At 49.1% G+C, this 17,643-nt stretch overlaps 1 protein-coding gene across 1 annotated transcript; it reads right to left on the reverse strand.

Annotated features, from left to right (window-relative positions):
- Positions 1 to 451: 451 nt before the first annotated feature.
- Positions 452 to 13,472, reverse strand: LOC121543705 (UPF0606 protein KIAA1549). Its single transcript, XM_041853843.2, has 20 exons — positions 12,823 to 13,472; positions 12,472 to 12,557; positions 12,067 to 12,235; positions 11,076 to 11,206; positions 10,696 to 10,882; positions 7,616 to 7,675; positions 7,315 to 7,469; positions 7,002 to 7,179; positions 6,572 to 6,756; positions 6,133 to 6,338; positions 5,919 to 6,049; positions 5,126 to 5,140; positions 4,784 to 4,980; positions 4,440 to 4,684; positions 3,970 to 4,117; positions 3,504 to 3,806; positions 3,266 to 3,318; positions 3,047 to 3,177; positions 2,756 to 2,910; positions 452 to 2,573 (listed from the first exon to the last, which is right to left on the reverse strand). Exons 1-20 carry the CDS (start codon positions 13,463 to 13,465, stop codon positions 2,346 to 2,348), a joined length of 3,606 nt encoding a protein of 1,201 aa, XP_041709777.2. The 5' UTR covers positions 13,466 to 13,472; the 3' UTR covers positions 452 to 2,345.
- Positions 13,473 to 17,643: the final 4,171 nt, after the last annotated feature.

A 17,643-nucleotide genomic window follows, 5' to 3' on the forward strand; every position in this document is an offset into this window, starting at 1 on the left:
GCTACTCAAAGTCCAGAGTTTGAAGTGAGAAAATAATCCTATCTTTTTAGACTGGAATATCTGTCAACATCTGAGTGTGTATGTTTTCCATGTTGGCATTGTGTGTATGTGGTCCCCATGTCTGTATAGGCTATTAGACTGAGGAGACATCAACACACTTCAACCCCCTGTACAGAGGGAGTGAGGGGTCTGTTACTGTAAGTTACTTAGTAGCACCATTTGAATGTTTTGTCATCCGCACACACACATCTCTGTGACGCCACTCTGTGTATAGTCCCACAGCCTTATTGACAGGTGCTAGGTCCAATCAGGAAGGTTATAAAGCCCAGCAGATGAAGAGTTCTGAATCAGGATTGGTCCACAGGGAAGATGTGTTAGTCCTTCTGTTGGACGGTTGTCCATATTATTGAGAAATCACAGATAAAATAGTTTGACATATTTTACGCTTATAATATTTATTTTCTTTTATATACTGTATTTATTGTCATATCAATTTTCATTTAGGTTCAAAAATATTATTAGAAAGGCAAAACAAGAGTATAACAGAATGCCACTTACATAGTGTATCTTTTCTACTGCTTGATTATCATGATGTATTATGTGCTTGGATGGATCAGGTTCGGATGGCACTGTATAACACTACTCACTCTTTACTTGTGTGTTATAACTCTTCAGTTTAACTTTTGTTTAAAAACAATTTTAAACTTATTTTAGCAGCATGCCTGAGAGAAGACAACAATAACTGTCACATCACTAATAGCTAGCTAGCCAAAGCCTCAAACTTAGTCAACATGCTGTAGATAGCTAGAGCACAGAGCTGGATGGGCAAACCTTCTCTCGCCTGCATAAACCCACACATTACTGACCATTGACCAAACCCAATACAATTAGACCAGAGAAAACAGCCTGAAGCAGAGATGGAAGCCAGCCATGCAGCCATATTACCAGCAGATGGCGACAAAGATCACTTCTTAACCACCACCAAACCCACCAACTACTACAGTACAGTATGTCCATTTGTCGTAAATGGCTTGGTTTTCTAGTTCCACCTCCTTCCAGAGGTTCACCTTTGAATCCATTTGGATAAGAGTTGACCAAGGAAAGGAGATGAGGAAAGGAAGCTATTTGGGGGGAAATTGGACATGTAGGTGTCATTCCTATTTAAATCTTACATTTCACAGGTAGCCTATTTTCTGTGGTTGTCAAGCATGAGTGGTTTTCCATCTCTTCCCACCAAGAGAAACACTATCACAATTTGACAAAGTCAATTGTCATCCTAGAAATGCCTTTGTTCTGTGATAGTTATGCTGCAGAAGGTCACATTGGTGGTGGATGGGATAGGTTAGCCCCATGTCAAGTCTTTTGCCACCTACCGAAAAGCGCTATATATCGGCAAAGCATAATCCATGTATTTTTTTCATTTTTGTACCATCAACACATGAACACACGAGCAGCGAGCAACTATGCTATGCAACGTCTCCACTGCGATAAACAACGTTATGATCAGCTCCATGGCAACAGCGAGCGCAAACACAGGGAGAATACAGCCATAGAACATCCAAACAGTATTGGTCTTTTTTTTGGGGGGGGGGTGTGGGAACAAAATAAAGGATTTAAAGTATACTTTCAGAGCAATAAAAAATAAATACAATTTCAATACTCCATTGGTCACTCTTATAAATTAATATTGTGCTCATTTAGGATTTTTACATCTCTTTACATATAATATTTTCATTTGTATATACTTTTTTCATCTATATATTCAAGTCCCCCATGCCCAAAGTATACTACACTCCAAGTCTCCAACTCTCTCTACAGTGCAAGACCTCACCAATATGGCTGATGAATGGAGAAGATCTCACCAACATGGCTGATGATGAATGTGTGTTGAAGGCAATGCGTGGTTAACTTAATGACAGGAGACATTAGGCTGACGTTTAGCACCACATACAGGAGGTCAGGAAGGGCAGAGACGGCCCCTCTCACGGAAGCACTTCTATGGAACTCTGAAGAAAACAAACTCGATCCTCCTGTCCAGTGGAAACACTGTGCTGTAGAACGAGGAACCTTTACAGAGAGAAGAACCCTGTAAAGAACCGTGATGTTATTGTTGTAAGGAAATCGTATCTGTTGCAGTCTGGTTCAGTCTTGTTCAGACCAGCTTATGAATAGCAGTGTAAGCCTCTTTAGACCAGTTTAGGGAAAGTGGTTCTGACTGTTGCATACTAGTTTGGGGTAGTGGTTGCGGTCGGTCCATACTTGTTTAGGATGAGTAGTTCAAACTGGTTCGGACCTGTTTAGAGTCAGTAGTTTTGACCAGTTATGGGGTAGGGGCTCACACTGGTTTAGGAGTAGCTGCCGGCCACAGCAACCTGTTTCTGGGCGAGCCGTCGTAGCTCCTCCCTGATGGCCTTGATGAGGGAGGCGGAGCTCTGGGCTGAGGGGGAGGTCTCGTCTATGGGGAACTCTGGAGTGGGAGGGGCCAGGAGCATCGGTGGGACAGAATGGTCTCCAAGAGAGGAGCTGGGCATTTGAAACACAGCGGAGGAGGAGAACTCAGGGAACGACAGCACCTAGAGAGAGAGATAGAGACAGGGTAAGAGCGAGAGAGATATGATGAGAGAGAAGGCAAGAAAAAGAGAAAGAGATCAAATTACTTCTCTGGAAAACAAATGTTTCTCTCCATCTCTGACATGTGGCCCGCCCAATACTGTCTCATGCTGTCCCCTGTTGGTCATCATGTGGTCTGACTCACACTCTCCCTGCTGGCTCCAGGTCTGGAGCGGTCCTGGTCTAAAGGCTGCTGGTTCCAGCTGGAGCCTGTTGGCCCAGAGACGCTGCGGCCCACCCCGGGGTACGCACTGATCCGGCTCGACAAACCCACCTGCGTCAGGTGATGCAGCTGAGCACCTGAGAACACAAACAACACACCATGTGTAAGTAATAATTAGATACACACATTATACACTTACCATACACACATATCAATCCCAATTAACACACACACACACACACACATTGAATCACACACACACAGCGCCTTTACCTGTGCTCCCCCCAACAGGCCGAGGTCTGGAGGAGGAGGGAGGCTCTTCATCCTGCCCTCTGTTGGCGTAGACAGACTCCTGCAGCTGCTGCTCCTCTGCAGTAACATAGGCCCCCGAACCCAGGCCCTGCCTGAAACACACACATACACCAGACTTTAGAAATGCTGACATTCATTGAATGTACTTCAGCTTGGGTAGTATAGTAGTATCGGACTCACCTCTGCAACAGGCCTTGTACTGACGAGGGAGACATCCCTAACTCTCCATACCTCTGTAGAGGAAGAGGGGAGAGAACATAGAAAGAGAGAGGGAAGGTGAGATATAAAGAGGAAAACATGTGGATGCAGAGAAGTAAAGAGGGAGAGAGAGAAAGTGAGAGGTAGAGAGAGACCGTATGATTCATACTTCATAGAAGAGACCCTGGAAGTACACACACAAACACACACACACTCTTACCGCAGAGAAGGGGCTGTGTGTGGGGGCTACGGGGTAGGAGCCCCACTGGCGTGATGGGCGTGTCTGTGGGGAGGGAGTGGGGCTTGGCAGGGCGGGGCTGACCTGCATGACCCCAACACTGACGCTGCCCTGGGAGGAGGGCGACACCAGGGCGAAGGCATCGTCCAATAGGGAGTGCATCTGCTGCCGCGCCTCCTCGATGGACGGCTGGGGGGGCACGTAGGGGGGCGGGGGAGGGGCGTGGTCAAACACCTCGTCGTTAGGGGAGGGGCTGCCGTGGTCTGGAGGTAGGTCTGGGTCCGACTGGAGGAGAGAGAAGAGGAGGAAAAAGTGTGAGTGAGTGTGTATATGGTGCGTGTGTGGCCTACATGGTGAGACACACATACTATGCGCACCTTCACACACACACACACACACACACACACACACACACACACACAGTATGCGCATAGTATGTGTGTCTCACCATGTAGGCCACGTTGTTGAGTCCAGGGTATTTCCTGTAGGTGGCGCTGTGGTCTGTGAGCAGGCGGTCTCTGTCCGTCAGTCTGTCTGTGTCTGGCAGACTGCCGTTTCCCTGCTGCCTCCGCCGGCCCCGAGGAGAGCGCCTCCCCCTGGCAGGGCAGGGAAACACATCGGCACAGATTAGTCACAGACACATTCATACAACTGAGTCACACACACCCATCTAATTCAGTCACAGACACTAATTCAGATCAGTCACACATATTCAGCGAGACTATTCATTGGGATCTACAGTGAAACCGTGTACAAGGGATGCAAATATCTTCTATCTAGAGTTATATGCAGAAGAACGAAAAGGATAATCTTGATACAGAATGAAAACAACCTGATGCTTGTAGGATGTATTTATGAAACAAGTTGATCTTAACCATGAGGTAAGACTAAGAGTCGGAGAATGTATGACCATCGCACCTCTTCCTGGATTCCCCTGGGGTGGGGGGCGAGGGGTGGTCGGGATGCATGATGCTGTCCATGTGGTCATGGGCTGAGCTGTAGAGGCGCTGGGGACACCCTCCCTGCCCAGCCTCCTCCTGCGCCTGTCCGAAGGCATCCAGGATGTCATCCATAGAGGGGAACTCACACTGGCCCCGCCTCTTAGCCCGCTGACGCAGCTTGTTCCTGTGGTGCTCGATCTCCGACTTATGTCTCAGAGCCACCTAGATAAACACACACACCACCAAGATGTTAAGGAGTTTTAAGGTGTGTGTGTGTGTGTGTGTGTGTGTGTGTGTGTGTGTAAGAGTGTGTATTCTCACCTCTGCGCTGACCCTCTCTGTGATGGTGGGGCTGTGTGAATGTTGTGGTGGGCTTGGCCGGGGCTGCATGGCAATCAACTGGACCTTGTTGGTCTGGCGACCCCTGCCGTCAGACGAGCCTCGGGACAGACGGTCCACATGGTCAAAGATGGAGGAAGAGGAGAGCAGCTCATCTGGACCACTGCCCGTGGGAGGGACTGGGGAGAGGGACAGGAAAGGGAGGAGAGAGGGAGAAAGAGTAAAACTGTAGCACTAAACTATAGTAAAACTGTAGCACTAAACTGTGTTCTTTCTGGCAAGCTGCAGCTTTACTGAACCACTCAACATGAAGGGAGGACTTACCCATCTTATTCCTCCCTATGATTCAGGCCAGAACAAAAAGAAAGGACAGAGAGAGGGAGACAGAGAGAGGGAGACAGAGAGGAGGAGGACAGAGAGGAGGGAGACAGAGAGGAGGGAGACAGAGAGGAGGGAGACAGAGAGGAGGGAGACAGAGAGGAGGGAGACAGAGAGGAGGGAGACAGAGAGGAGGGAGACAGAGAGAGGGAGACATAGAGGAGGGAGACAGAGAGGAGGGAGACAGAGAGGAGGGAGACAGAGGGGAGGGGGCGAGAAGCATTATCACTTGGTGATCAGAGAGAGCAATTTAGGACATGTTCACATTGCAAGCTTTTTCTCCACTCCTCCTCCACTCTCTCTCCATCCTGCATTCTTTCCTGCACTCCTCTCTTTCCCTGCTCCCTCTCACTACCTCTTTCTCTCCTGTGGTTTCTTTCGCCCTCTTGCTCTCCCTCTGTTTTTCTCTTTGATGCAACTCCTTTAATCAGTTGTTCTCCTGCTGATTCAGCGCATAGCTCTCTCTGGGACACACGCACACACACACACATTCATGCACACACACGAAGATATACACACTCTCACTCTCTCGCTCATCCACACAACCTCTCCCTCCACCACTTATTCTCCTCTGTGTTTCAGCATGGGCGTTGTAGATAGAATAGTATACATGTAGAGATGACCCGATTCCTCATTATAATCGACATGACAAAGAATCAAGTCTGTTCTATCACGGTACATTTCTATCAGAATGTTATGAATAAGGCCTCAGGTAAAGAGAAAGTGGTGTGTCTCTTGCCATTCTTGGGTGTTTTGTTTCGGTGCGGTTTCCCCTCGTGGGGCGTGGCCACATGTCTGGTGGTCTCCTCTGCAGACTCTCTGCCACTCGATTGGTCGCTACCTAACGAGTCACCATCTGACGGGGACAGTCTGGCCAATCAGAGAAAAACAGAAGTTAGTGTGGGTTTGTGGATTAGTGTGTATGTATCCTTGTAAGTGCATGTGTTACCAACCTCCCCCTACGGCGGTTAGCGCGGGCAGCCTTGGTGGAGGAGCCCTTGGATTTGGGAGTGTTGAGATCCCCTCCCTCAGAGGGGGAGGCCTCTTTGATGGGCACAGGGAGGGTACCAGGCTCCTGGATCACCATGATGTCATCCTTACTGTGCTGCCCCAGGTGGAGTTTGGCAAAGTCAAACCCCTTCACACTGGGAGCCTGCAGCTGGAGAAAAAGAGAGAGGGGAGATATAGAAAGTGAGAGAGAGAGAGAGAGATAAAGATGGGGATGAGAGAGAAAAGGTTGGAGCAAGGAGAGAGATCCAATCACATCAGGACCTTTATGTCTGCATGACTACAGCCTTATGCCATTCTTATTATGATGCAATTCCAGTCAGATAACAAATCCACAGTCAACCATCGAGGTCGGCCCTCTACCCCTAACCCTTCACCCCTGACCTTCTGTCTCTGTTGGATGGTGTTGATGGCGTCAGGCTGGAACTCCAGCTTCTCCGAGCCGCACAGTTTCCAGTAGAGGATGATGATGATGAAGATAGCCAGCAGGACAGGCACCACCACCCCCACAATCAGCCAGACACTGCTGCTCTGAGTCTCAGACGGGGGCACTGTGAGGGTCTCCACAGCTACAGAAGACAAATACATATACAATATGTACATATACAATCAGCTTACACTTTTATTTACGCAATATACTACTGTACATTAGGAAATGAGTGCAGCCAACCTACATGGGCTTACATTGCAATTCACTGAATAACATAAGTACTACTTATCGAAATCCCACATACACAAGTGCACACGCGGCCATGCGCTTGTGCGCGAACACACACTTACGCACAGACACACACAGACTCATACACAGACTCACGTTGGGCAAGGGGTCTCTGGACGCGGTGCCCCAGTACGATGGCAGCCCGTTGCAGCTCCAGGCGGTTGAGGGTGGCAGCGGTGGTATCAGCAGGAACTCTCTCTCCCCCTGGTCCCTCCACGAAATACACTACTTCCAGAGAATGCCCTGAACCTGCCAGTCTCGACACACGCACCACCTGGAGACAACACCATGGAATCAGAGCGAGTGTGTGTGTGTGTGTGTAGTGTGTGAGTGAGTACAGCATGTATATGTGGTCAGGATGCTACAAACAGCACCCATAGTGTGTGTGAGTGTGTAAGTGTGTGTGTACCTGTAAGCTGTTGTTACCCACGGCGGTGGATCTCTTCCAGCGGGGTCGTTTAGTCCCCTCCCCTAGCCCCTCCTCCAGCAGCAGGGCTAGACGGCGCTCCAGACGAGCCTTGAAGCTCCGCTCAGTCACCGTCTGCTCCTGGACACCCAGTAACACTGCAATACACACACACGCAACACTAATGCACTGCTTATGTACGCCAATCATGACTGCAACATATAAACACGTGCATGCTGCTCTAGCACGGTCATTCTCTCAATATTGAGCCTAAGTCTGAAAATCCCAAAGCTCAAATTGGTACCTGTGCGGACCCAGGAGGAGCGTAGATGGTGAGAAACGTTCAGCTCGGGGTAGTGGAAGGCTGAGGAGACAAACACAGGTTAGATAAGATTAGGTCAGATTACACACTGATGTCTGTGGGGCAAGTAACGCATTTATCAAATCAAATCAAATTTTATTGGTCACATGCGCCGAATTCAACAGGTGCAGACATTACAGTGAAATGCTTACTTACAGCCCTTAACCAACAGTGCATTTATTTTTAACAAAAAAAGTAAAAATAAAACAACAACAAAAAAAGTGTTGAGAAAAAAAAGATAAAATAGTAAAATAAAGTGACAGTAGGGAGGCTATATATACAGGGGGGTACCGTTGCAGAGTCAATGTGCGGGGGCACCGGCTAGTTGAGGTAGTTGAGGTAATATGTACATGTGGGTAGAGTTAAAGTGACTATGCATAAATAATTAACAGAGTAGCAGCAGCGTAAAAAGGATGGGGTGGGGGGGCAGTACAAATAGTCCGGGTAGCCATGATTAGCTGTTCAGGAGTCTTATGGCTTGGGGGTAGAAGCTGTTGAGAAGTCTTTTGGACCTAGACTTGGCACTCCGGTACCGCTTGCCGTGCGGTAGCAGAGAGAACAGTCTATGACTAGGGTGGCTGGAGTCTTTGACAATTTTGAGGGCCTTCCTCTGACACCGCCTGGTATAGAGGTCCTGGATGGCAAGAAGCTTGGCCCCAGTGATGTACTGGGCCGTACGCACTACCCTCTGTAGTGCCTTGCGGTCAGAGGCCAAGCAGTTGCCATACCAGGCGGTGATGCAACCAGTCAGGATGCTCTCGATGGTGCAGCTGTAGAATTTTTTGAGGATCTGAGGACCCATGCCAAATCTTTTCCAGTCTCCTGAGGGGGAATAGGCTTTGTCGTGCCCTCTTCACGACTGTCTTGGTGTGTTTGGACCATGATAGTTCGTTGGTGATGTGGACACCAAGGAACTTGAAGCTCTCAACCTGTTCCACTACAGCCCCGTCGATGAGAATGGGGCGTGCTCAGTCCTCTTTTTTTTCCTGTAGTCCACAATCATCTCCTTTGTCTTGGTCACGTTGAGGGAGAGGTTGTTGTCCTGGCACCACACGGCCAGGTCTCTGACCTCCTCCCTATAGGCTGTCTCATCGTTGTCGGTGATCAGGCCTACCACTGTTGTGTCGTCGGCAAACTTAATGATGGTGTTGGAGTCGTGCCTGGCCATGCAGTCATGGGTGAACAGATAGTACAGGAGGGGACTGAGCACGCACCCCTGAGGGGCCCCCGTGTTGAGGATCAGTGTGGCAGATGTGTTGTTACCTACCCTTACCACCTGGGGGCGGCCCGTCAGGAAGTCCAGGATCCAGTTGCAGAGGGAGGTGTTTAGTCCCAGGATCCTTAGCTTAGTGATGAGCTTAGAGGGCAGTATGGTGTTGAATGCTGAGCTGTAGTCAATGAATAGCATTCTCACGTAGGTGTTCCTCTTGTCCAGGTGGGAAAGGGCAGTGTGGAGTGCAATAGAGATTGCATCATCTGTGGATCTGTTGGGGCGGTATGCAAATTGGAGTGGGTCTAGGGTTTCTGGGATAATGCTGTTGATGTGAGCCATGACCAGCCTTTCAAAGCACTTCATGGCTACAGACGTCAGTGCTACGGGTCGGTAGTCATTTAGGCAGGTTATCTTAGAGTCCTTGGGCACGGGGACTATGGTGGTCTGCTTGAAACATGTTGGTATTACAGACTCAGTCAGGGACATGTTGAAAATGTCAGTGAAGACACTTGCCAGTTGGTCAGCACATGCTCGGAGTACACGTCCTGGTAATCCGTCTGGCCCTGCGGCCTTGTGAATGTTGACCTGCTTAAAAGTCTTACTCACATCGGCTACGGAGAGCGTGATCACATAGTCATCCGGAACAGCTGGTGCTCTCATGCATGCTTCAGTGTTGCTTGCCTCGAAGCGAGCATAGAAGTGGTTTAGCTCGTCTGGTAGGCTTGTGTCACTGGGCAGCTCGCGGCTGTGCTTCCCTTTGTAGTCTGTAATAGTTTTCAAGCCCTGCCACATCCGACGAGCGTCAGAGCCAGTGTAGTACGATTCAATCTTAGTCCTGTATTGACTCTTTGCCTGTTTGATGGTTCGTCGGAGGTCATAGCGGGATTTCTTATAAGCGTCCGGGTTAGAGTCCCGTTCCTTGAAAGCGGCAGCTCTACCCTTTAGCTCAGTGCGGATGTTTCCTGTAATCCATGGCTTCTGGTTGGGGTATGTACGTACGGTCACTGTGGGGGACGACATCATCGATGCACTTATTGATGAAGCCAGTGACTGATGTGGTGTACTCCTCAATGCTGTCTGAAGAATCCCGGAACATGTTCCAGTCTGTGCTAGCAAAACAGTCCTGTAGCTTAGCATCTGCGTCATCTGACCACTTTTTTATTAACCGAGTCACTGGTGCTTCCTGCTTTAGTTTTTGCTTATAAGCAGGAATCAGGAGGATAGAGTTATGGTCAGATTTGCCAAATGGAGGGCGAGGGAGAGCTTTGTATGCGTCTCTGTGTGTGGAGTAAAGGTGGTCTAGAGTTTTTTTTCCTCTGGTTGCACATTTAACATGCTGGTAGAAATTAGGTAGAACGGATTTAAGTTTCCCTGCATTAAAGTCCCCGGCCACTAGGAGCGCTGCATCTGGATGAGCGTTTTCCTGTTGATTTATGGCCTTGTACAACTCATTCAGTGCAATCTTAATGCCAGCATTGGTTTGTGGTGGTAAATAGACAGCTATGAAAACTATAGATGAAAACTCTCTTGGTAAATAGTGTGGTCTACAGCTTATCATAAGATACTCTACCTCAGGCGAGCAAAACCTCGAGACTTCCTTAGTATAGGTATGTGTGCGAGTACAGTATATGTATAATTATGGTTAGGATGCTACAAACGGCACCCAGGTGTGAGAGTGTATAAGTGTGTGTGTGCACATGCGTGTGTGTGTGTGTGCTGGTGTGCGTGTGTGTGTGGGATAGTAGCTGGTGTATAGATGTGGGGTGTCAGTGAGGGGTAGATGAGTGTGTGTGTGGTGTGTGTGACTTACGTTCAGCGATCTGCAGCGTGGGGAAGCCCAGGTAGAAGCTGAACTCCACCGTGCTGAGGTGTCTCAGGTGACCGCTGACCTCTGACCCCAACAGGTAGCCCCGCCCGTCACGCACCGCAAACGTGATGTCCACCGGAATCTTCTGGTCACCCTGTGGCTTGGCCTGACCCATGGTGATGTTCAGAAGCTGGAGGTGAACACACACAACACACGCACACATGTAAACACACACACACACACACATATACAAGTAAACACACACACACACACGTGTTACAGATTGACTAACTTTTTGATTGATCTGAATCCCTTTCCTCAGCTCTGCTGAACCTACCCAAGTGAATGGCTAGTACACACACTTTCACGGCTACGACTCTTACCTGTACAGTAACATTGCCAACTTCATGTGTGCGTCTGCGTGTCTCTGTGAAGGCCATCAGCAGTCCTCTCTCCACTCGCTCACTGAAGTTACACACACGCACATCCACGTGACTGGGCACAAACTGCAGCACTGAAAAACACACACATTATAGATCATCACACTGACAGTACACACACGTTGTCCAATGCAGCACTAAAACAAACACACAGGGAAGTTCGACTCTAATATTTTGACTAATTTTGTTCATTTGAGTCAGTAATGCCCAGAGCATGAAGGAAGGACCCCCTACCTCCGTACGATGAACTGAAAACTCAAGTCATGATTCTACAATCCTCTCGTTCACGTCGTTCACCATAGGGGGCTTATTTGAGCTGCCATTTGTGACAGACTTGTAAAAGTTTGATTTAAACAATGTACATATATGCTAGGCACACAAATATTATTATTTCTTGATAAATTGAAACAAGGTCTAGTTGTGGCTGCAACCAAACTAGATTGTGAACGACTCTTGGCAGAATGCATTGCTTGACTGCCACGAGGGTGATAAGCACAATATCGTTCAAACTGCAGTCCCCCAAACAATTCGTTCTCAAGTTTGTTGAGCATGTTTTGGTTCTACAAAGCCGTGTCATCACAACATTCAAAAATCAATTAATTCATGAGATAAATGATCAGTTCTAAACATGTATTTTTCTTCTCTATGCTGCCTGGAACATGATCTATTTCCATGTGCGCATATATGACAGACAGCTGTTGGTCGGACCACGTCTCTGGAGCCTCTGAGCCGGAGGACAGTGTATTAATCCTGCTATAGGACTCATTGCGACCAGCAGGTCAAATGAACGACTAAAATGAACGAGTTTCTCCGAAAAACAAATCATGACACTCAAGTCAGTAAAAAGAGTAGTTCAAAAAGAAAAACTTGTTTGCGAACTGCACATCACTAACACACCACACATACAGGGAGAGAGAGAGAGACAGGTTCCTACCAGAGTGTATCTGGTACTTGTGATCAGGTATGCCATAGAGGGCTGAGACAGTGGGGAAGGAGGAGGAGCTTCGTGTTGATTGGCGCAGAGCGTTGATGACAGACATGGCGGTGAAGATCAGAGGTCCCGCCACAGCACGGAACGCAAAGCTAGACGGAGTTCTCAGGAACTGGCGGAGGAAGGGAGAGAGAGAGAGAGAGAGAGGGGGGTTGGGAGGGAGGGAGGGAGGGAGGGAGAAGAGAGCAGAGGGAGAGTGAGGAGGAGAGGGGGTGAGGGAAACGCAGGCATGTTTGGCTTTCAAGACATTTGTGAAGGGCAAACTTGCACATTCCTGCAATGCAACTCATTGCTCCAAACATGCTCTTTCCCCAAAGCTTCTCCAGTGAGTATTGATAGATAGCCTACCTGCAGCTCCACTGAGCGGTTGAACTCCCTCTTCAAGATGTCCCTGACCTGGCCAAAGCCCACAGTGGAGCCAGACTTAGGCAGGACTAGGAAGAGACAGGGTTAACCTAAAAAAACCTGCATTCAACCATTGACAACGCATTCCCTGAAAACACACTCCTAAGCTATTCCTTAACCAAGGGATGTGCTCCCTTTAAAACAGGTGACCATGAGATCCCAGCACAACACATTGACAGGCCAGAGCAGTACAGCACAGTGCAATGCATCTTCATCTACAGTATTGACATACAATTGCCTCTCATATGTGCCTCCATCTCTAGTCTACTATGAGTTCTACTGGTGTTGTCTTACCCACTCTGACCAGGTACATGTCAGGCTTGGTGACGTTACACAGGTACTGGCGTCCCGGAGGGGCCTGGGCTGGGGGAGTCCGGGTGATGCTCGCCAGGGTGCCAGGGGTTGTCGTGGTAACAGTGGTTGCCTTGGTAGTGGTCGTCGGTCGGTTGCTGGGGACCTCGGTCACAGGTGGTGGTGGTGGTGGTTTTATGGGGTCCCTCCCTGGAGGTCGCAGCATGGGGGGGCGAGCCAGGCTGGTGGTGTTAGAGGGGGGCAGTGGTGGGTGTCTGCCCGGGGTAGCTGGGGGGACTCTGGGCCGCGGAACAGGAGGCTGAGGGGGTACTCTGGAGGTGGGTCTAACTCCAGGGGTGGGGGTACCCTGACCGTCCCACAGAGTGGGTGAGAGGGTCAGGGGAGGAGTGGGACCCGCTGAGGGGACAGGGGGGTGCTTGTGGTCCCGGGCTGGAGGGGGCCCTGTGCTAGGGGAGGGGGACAGGGATGGGGGCTGAGTGTGTGTGTGGGTGGGTGTTTTTGTGGTAGCGGTGGGTGTGATGCCGAGTTTGGGGGTGGTCTTTGGGGGTGGGATGACAATTTCTCTATCTCTGTCTCTTTCTCCATCTCTCTCCCTAGCGCTCTCTCTTTCCCTATCTCTCTCCATCTCTCTCTCTCTTTCCCTCTCCCTTTCTCTCTCCCTTTCTCTTGCCAGTTCGCTCTCCAGTTCTCTCTCCAGTTCTCTCTCCCTCTCTCTCTCCCTCTCTCTCTCCCGTTCCCTCTCCCGTTCCCTCTCCCGTTCCCTCTCCCTGGTCCTCTCCTCGTCTCTCTCTCTGGCCAGCAGATTGGTGTAGTACTCCAGACTGTTCATATCCGGCAGCAGCAGCTCCGTGGGCTCCAGAGGAAACATGTCCCCCAGGTCATAGTCTTCTTCATCCCAGGGAGGGTATCCCTCAGGCTGGGCAGGGTGGGTGAAGGGGAGGCCCTCCCGGAAGGGGGAGGTGGGGGACGTAGAGGGGAGGAGGTTGTTGGAGGACAGGGGGAGGGTTGGGCGGGAGGGGAAGGAGGTGTCGTAGGATGCCCCGTCGTCAGGATCGTAGGTGTGGCTGGGTAAGGGTGTGGCCAGGGCCAGTTCTTCCCCCTCTGGGCCCATGAAGGAGAGCGTCTCCAGGTAGTCTCCGGACCCCCAGGCCTCCTCTAGGGATGGGGCGTGCTCCCAGGGCGGGGGAGGGGTGAGGGTGGGCTGGCTGTGGGGGGGCAAAGGAGGGGGGTGGCTGGGAGACAGCAGGTCCGGGGGTCTCAGGAGGAGGTGTATGCCCTGAGCTTCATCGTCCACTGAGGCAGTGTCAGTGTTACCAGGGTGACCAGTGTCTTTGGGTGGGCTGGCGCCTGGCCATCTGGAAGAGGGTGACGATGACGATGGCGACCGTGATGAGGACCGTGCTGCTGTCATTCCGTTGGAGTCCACACCCCCTGTGGAGAGATAAACTGCAGTCACAACACGTGACTGTCCGGGCCAGAATGGCCCATAGTGCAGGAGCCCCCTGGACAGGACGCTAGTCTTTCGCAGGGCCGTGTACATGTGTGCGTGGTTAAAATTAATGTATGAACACAGCAGGCTGAGCAGAATCCCTGCTGGTGGCTGAGAGACCTAGTTAAAGCTGAGCTCCATCTAGAGAATACAACGAGCAGAGGATAGAGCCCAGCACTGATCTCACACACACAGAGAGAGAGCCGACACCAGCCTTTTAGGGGCCCTAAGCGAGATTTGGTTGTGTGACCTCCATCTCACGGCAAAACATTTGTGGCTTCCCCTCTTGGCGGCAAAAATAAATTAAAAAAATACTGCAATTTTACACATTTTGTCATGGGGCAGAGAGAAATTTTGCAGTTTAATTTTTTTTTTTTTTTCTATTTTAAAGCCAATTCCCAGCAATTCTACACATTCTGCCATGACTTATGCCATGTTAATACAATATCTGGGTGAGCTTGACTAACAAAATCAATTGGGGACCCCTAGAAGTCAGGGCCCCTTGGCACGTGCCCTGCGTTACTACAAGGTTTAGATAGCTGGCTAACTAACTTACCTAGCAATTTATAAAATGTTAGCTGACATGGGCTAATTGAGTGACTTTCAGTGACTGACATAAGAGGAAAACTGCTGATGCAATCCCAAATTTCAAAATGGCACCTTGTGTATTCTATTATTCTAACTCTCAACAGTAAGTTGAGACCCTGACTGTCGCTTATTTGTAGTGTCGGCCCTGAACACACAATCCTCACTCAACAGGACACTGAAGAGTCTTACACGCACACATAGGCATAGAGAAACACCCAGTGCCACTGTTCATTTATCATGATTTTAAGCACAATATAGTGTACCACAAAGCGCTATAGTACAGCTATATGATAACCATAACCAGGTCTCTCTAGGATGGTTACCTTGACTCAAACAGAATAAATGAACACTCTCCTTGCGCCTCATCCATCCATCCATCCCCTCTCTCACTCACACACACACACACACACAGTAAGTTACATTACAGCGAGCACCCTGCCTCCTCCTCCTAGCCTCGACTAGGCGCTGCCATGCTTTGCGGCAGCGTCACGTGCTGTGTGGCAGCAAGCTCATTGGTATGCTGCAGACACGGCACACAGCTCAGAGGCATCCCAGCCAACAGCAGGATCAAATCACACGCACCCACGCATGCGCACACGCACACACATTACATTGATACAGAGAGGGAGATAGTGATGGAGAGAGCAAGAGAGCAGAAAGAATACAGAGAAATAGAATTAGAGCAGGGAAGAGTAATCGAGAGAGAAGAGAAAGAAAGAGAGTGAGACTGCAGGAATGAAGATAGATGAGAGTAAAGACTTGTGTTTCTAAGAATAGCATGCAGCACCCTTCGGTCGATCCACATGGCTTTGATGACAATGATCCAATCAGCAGTGCTAAACATCCTTCACCACCAGGCAGCAGTCCGTCTGCCCCCGTCACACACACCGCCCACAGATTTATTTATTTTAAGTCAGGATATATTTGATTTTGAGTGGGTGCTTGTATGCGCCGTGTGTATGTGTGAGTATCAGTGTGTGTGATGCCTTAAAGCCAGTGAGTGGGACTGAGTGAGGGATGACTGTGTGTGTAGGCATCCACTGTCCATCTGTCCCTGACGACATAACCGAGTCACTGAGAGATGGAGGAGGATGAATGGACAGATAGACTACATGAGAGAGGTAAAAGGATGGAAAGACATGAGGCGAGGAGATGGTGGTGAATATGGAAGTTGGTGCATTAGCACCAAGGACAGCTCCAAAAGTCTAGGGAAAGTCAAATACTGGAAAAGTCTAAGAAAAGTCCAAGAAAAGTCAAATACTGGCCCTGTCTCTTAGTGTACCTTGATGAAACCAGGTGTGAACAGTAATTATTATCATTCAGAGTCAAAGCCACCAGCCATCCATGGCTATGAGAGTAAGAAAATTGTCACATACCTGCAACAGGTGAGCTTGACATCGTCATGGACACCAACAAGGCAGCTACCAGCAGGTGCGCGCAATTAGTGCGCAGGCCATGAGAGGCTCGGGGGCACATCCTCGAACCCGCGCTTGTCAGGATCAGACTCTCCATGGCACGCGAGGAGTCACATCACACACGTGTGATGCCATCTCTCAGCTATAGCATCATCACTGCATGCTTTCTGGCGACCATGAGGCCCTATATGCAAATATCTAATAATACAAATCTATTGAGATAAAGGCCTAATAATAAAAATATCTTAATAGTATAAAAATATTTAATGGGTTAATCCCTATTTTTAAACTCGCCTACTAAAGCAGCAGACAGGCTGCCTTACCAGTGTCCTGTCACATTTGATAGCTGGCTGACTGACCCCATTTTTGGGAAGCTTATACTAGGCCACGTCTGCCAACAAACATCATGCATCTCACACATCGGACGGACACGGTGTGGTTCATTCATTTTGGGGTTTTTATTAGGCCTATTTAAAATAGCCCATGAAACGATAGGCTACAACGGATTTAATTGTTTTAGTCTAATTAGCCTATAATGTCGGTCATGAGACTCATGCCACAACTCCCAGCTTATTATCCTATCTTCATCATTACCTTACCTCGTCTAGCGGACATTCCTACATTTTCCCACAGTATGCCTACACTTGCGCAGCAATAGACAAATCGATGCATTATTTTAGTGATAAAAAGGGCGGCAAGCGCGAGCTGTTAATGGCTCAAATTTGGAAGCCTTTTAAGACTGAATCGGCGGATAATATTAAACTAACCTATGTGTAACTGAAAGAAAAGGAAATAACCTAATCAAAATCTCTCAAACACAAACAGTTAGCTTACAGCACTCGCCGCATTGCTTTCTTTCCATAGCCTATTTTATCACAGCGACGTGATGGAGCCTACCTGCCATCCAGGAGATGCGGTACAACCGCGTCACGCCTCTCCAAGGCCCATGCGGCCGCGCGCTCCCCAGCAAGGAGAGAGAACCAACAAAATTACTATGTTGCAAAATGCAGAACCTGACAACCAGTTTTTTCCGTTAGAAAAATAACTCCCAATGTCGCCAGTATTTACTGAACATGTTCGCGGCCGACCACTTGAACGTCAGCCGCGCCGTGTTCATACATTCAGTGATCATCTCGCGGTGAAACGTCACACGTTCGAGCGCCCATCATTGGAAAACCTGAGATTCCGGACACGTCTCAGTATCATACTGTCCTCATCAGGAATTTATCATAGCCCCTGTAATTTACGGCCCATAATACCCGAAAATGATATTTCATTCTACACACAAATCATGAGCACGCCATAATTGGG

This window comes from Coregonus clupeaformis, chromosome 28, assembly GCF_020615455.1.
Source record: "Coregonus clupeaformis isolate EN_2021a chromosome 28, ASM2061545v1, whole genome shotgun sequence".
Lineage (NCBI taxonomy): Eukaryota > Metazoa > Chordata > Actinopteri > Salmoniformes > Salmonidae > Coregonus > Coregonus clupeaformis.

Excerpts from the sequence above, each read along its gene's own strand:
- LOC121543705 (XM_041853843.2), bottom strand. The coding sequence starts at position 13,465 with ATGGAGAGAGATAGGGAAAGAGAGAGCGCTAGGGAGAGAGATGGAGAA. Across the intron at positions 12,236-12,471 it reads ACCGCTCAGTGGAGCTGCAG|TTCCTGAGAACTCCGTCTAG; the intron begins GTAGGCTATCTA and ends TTCCTCCGCCAG. Across the intron at positions 6,757-7,001 it reads CCAGAGACCCCTTGCCCAAC|CTGTGGAGACCCTCACAGTG; the intron begins GTGAGTCTGTGT and ends TGTCTTCTGTAG.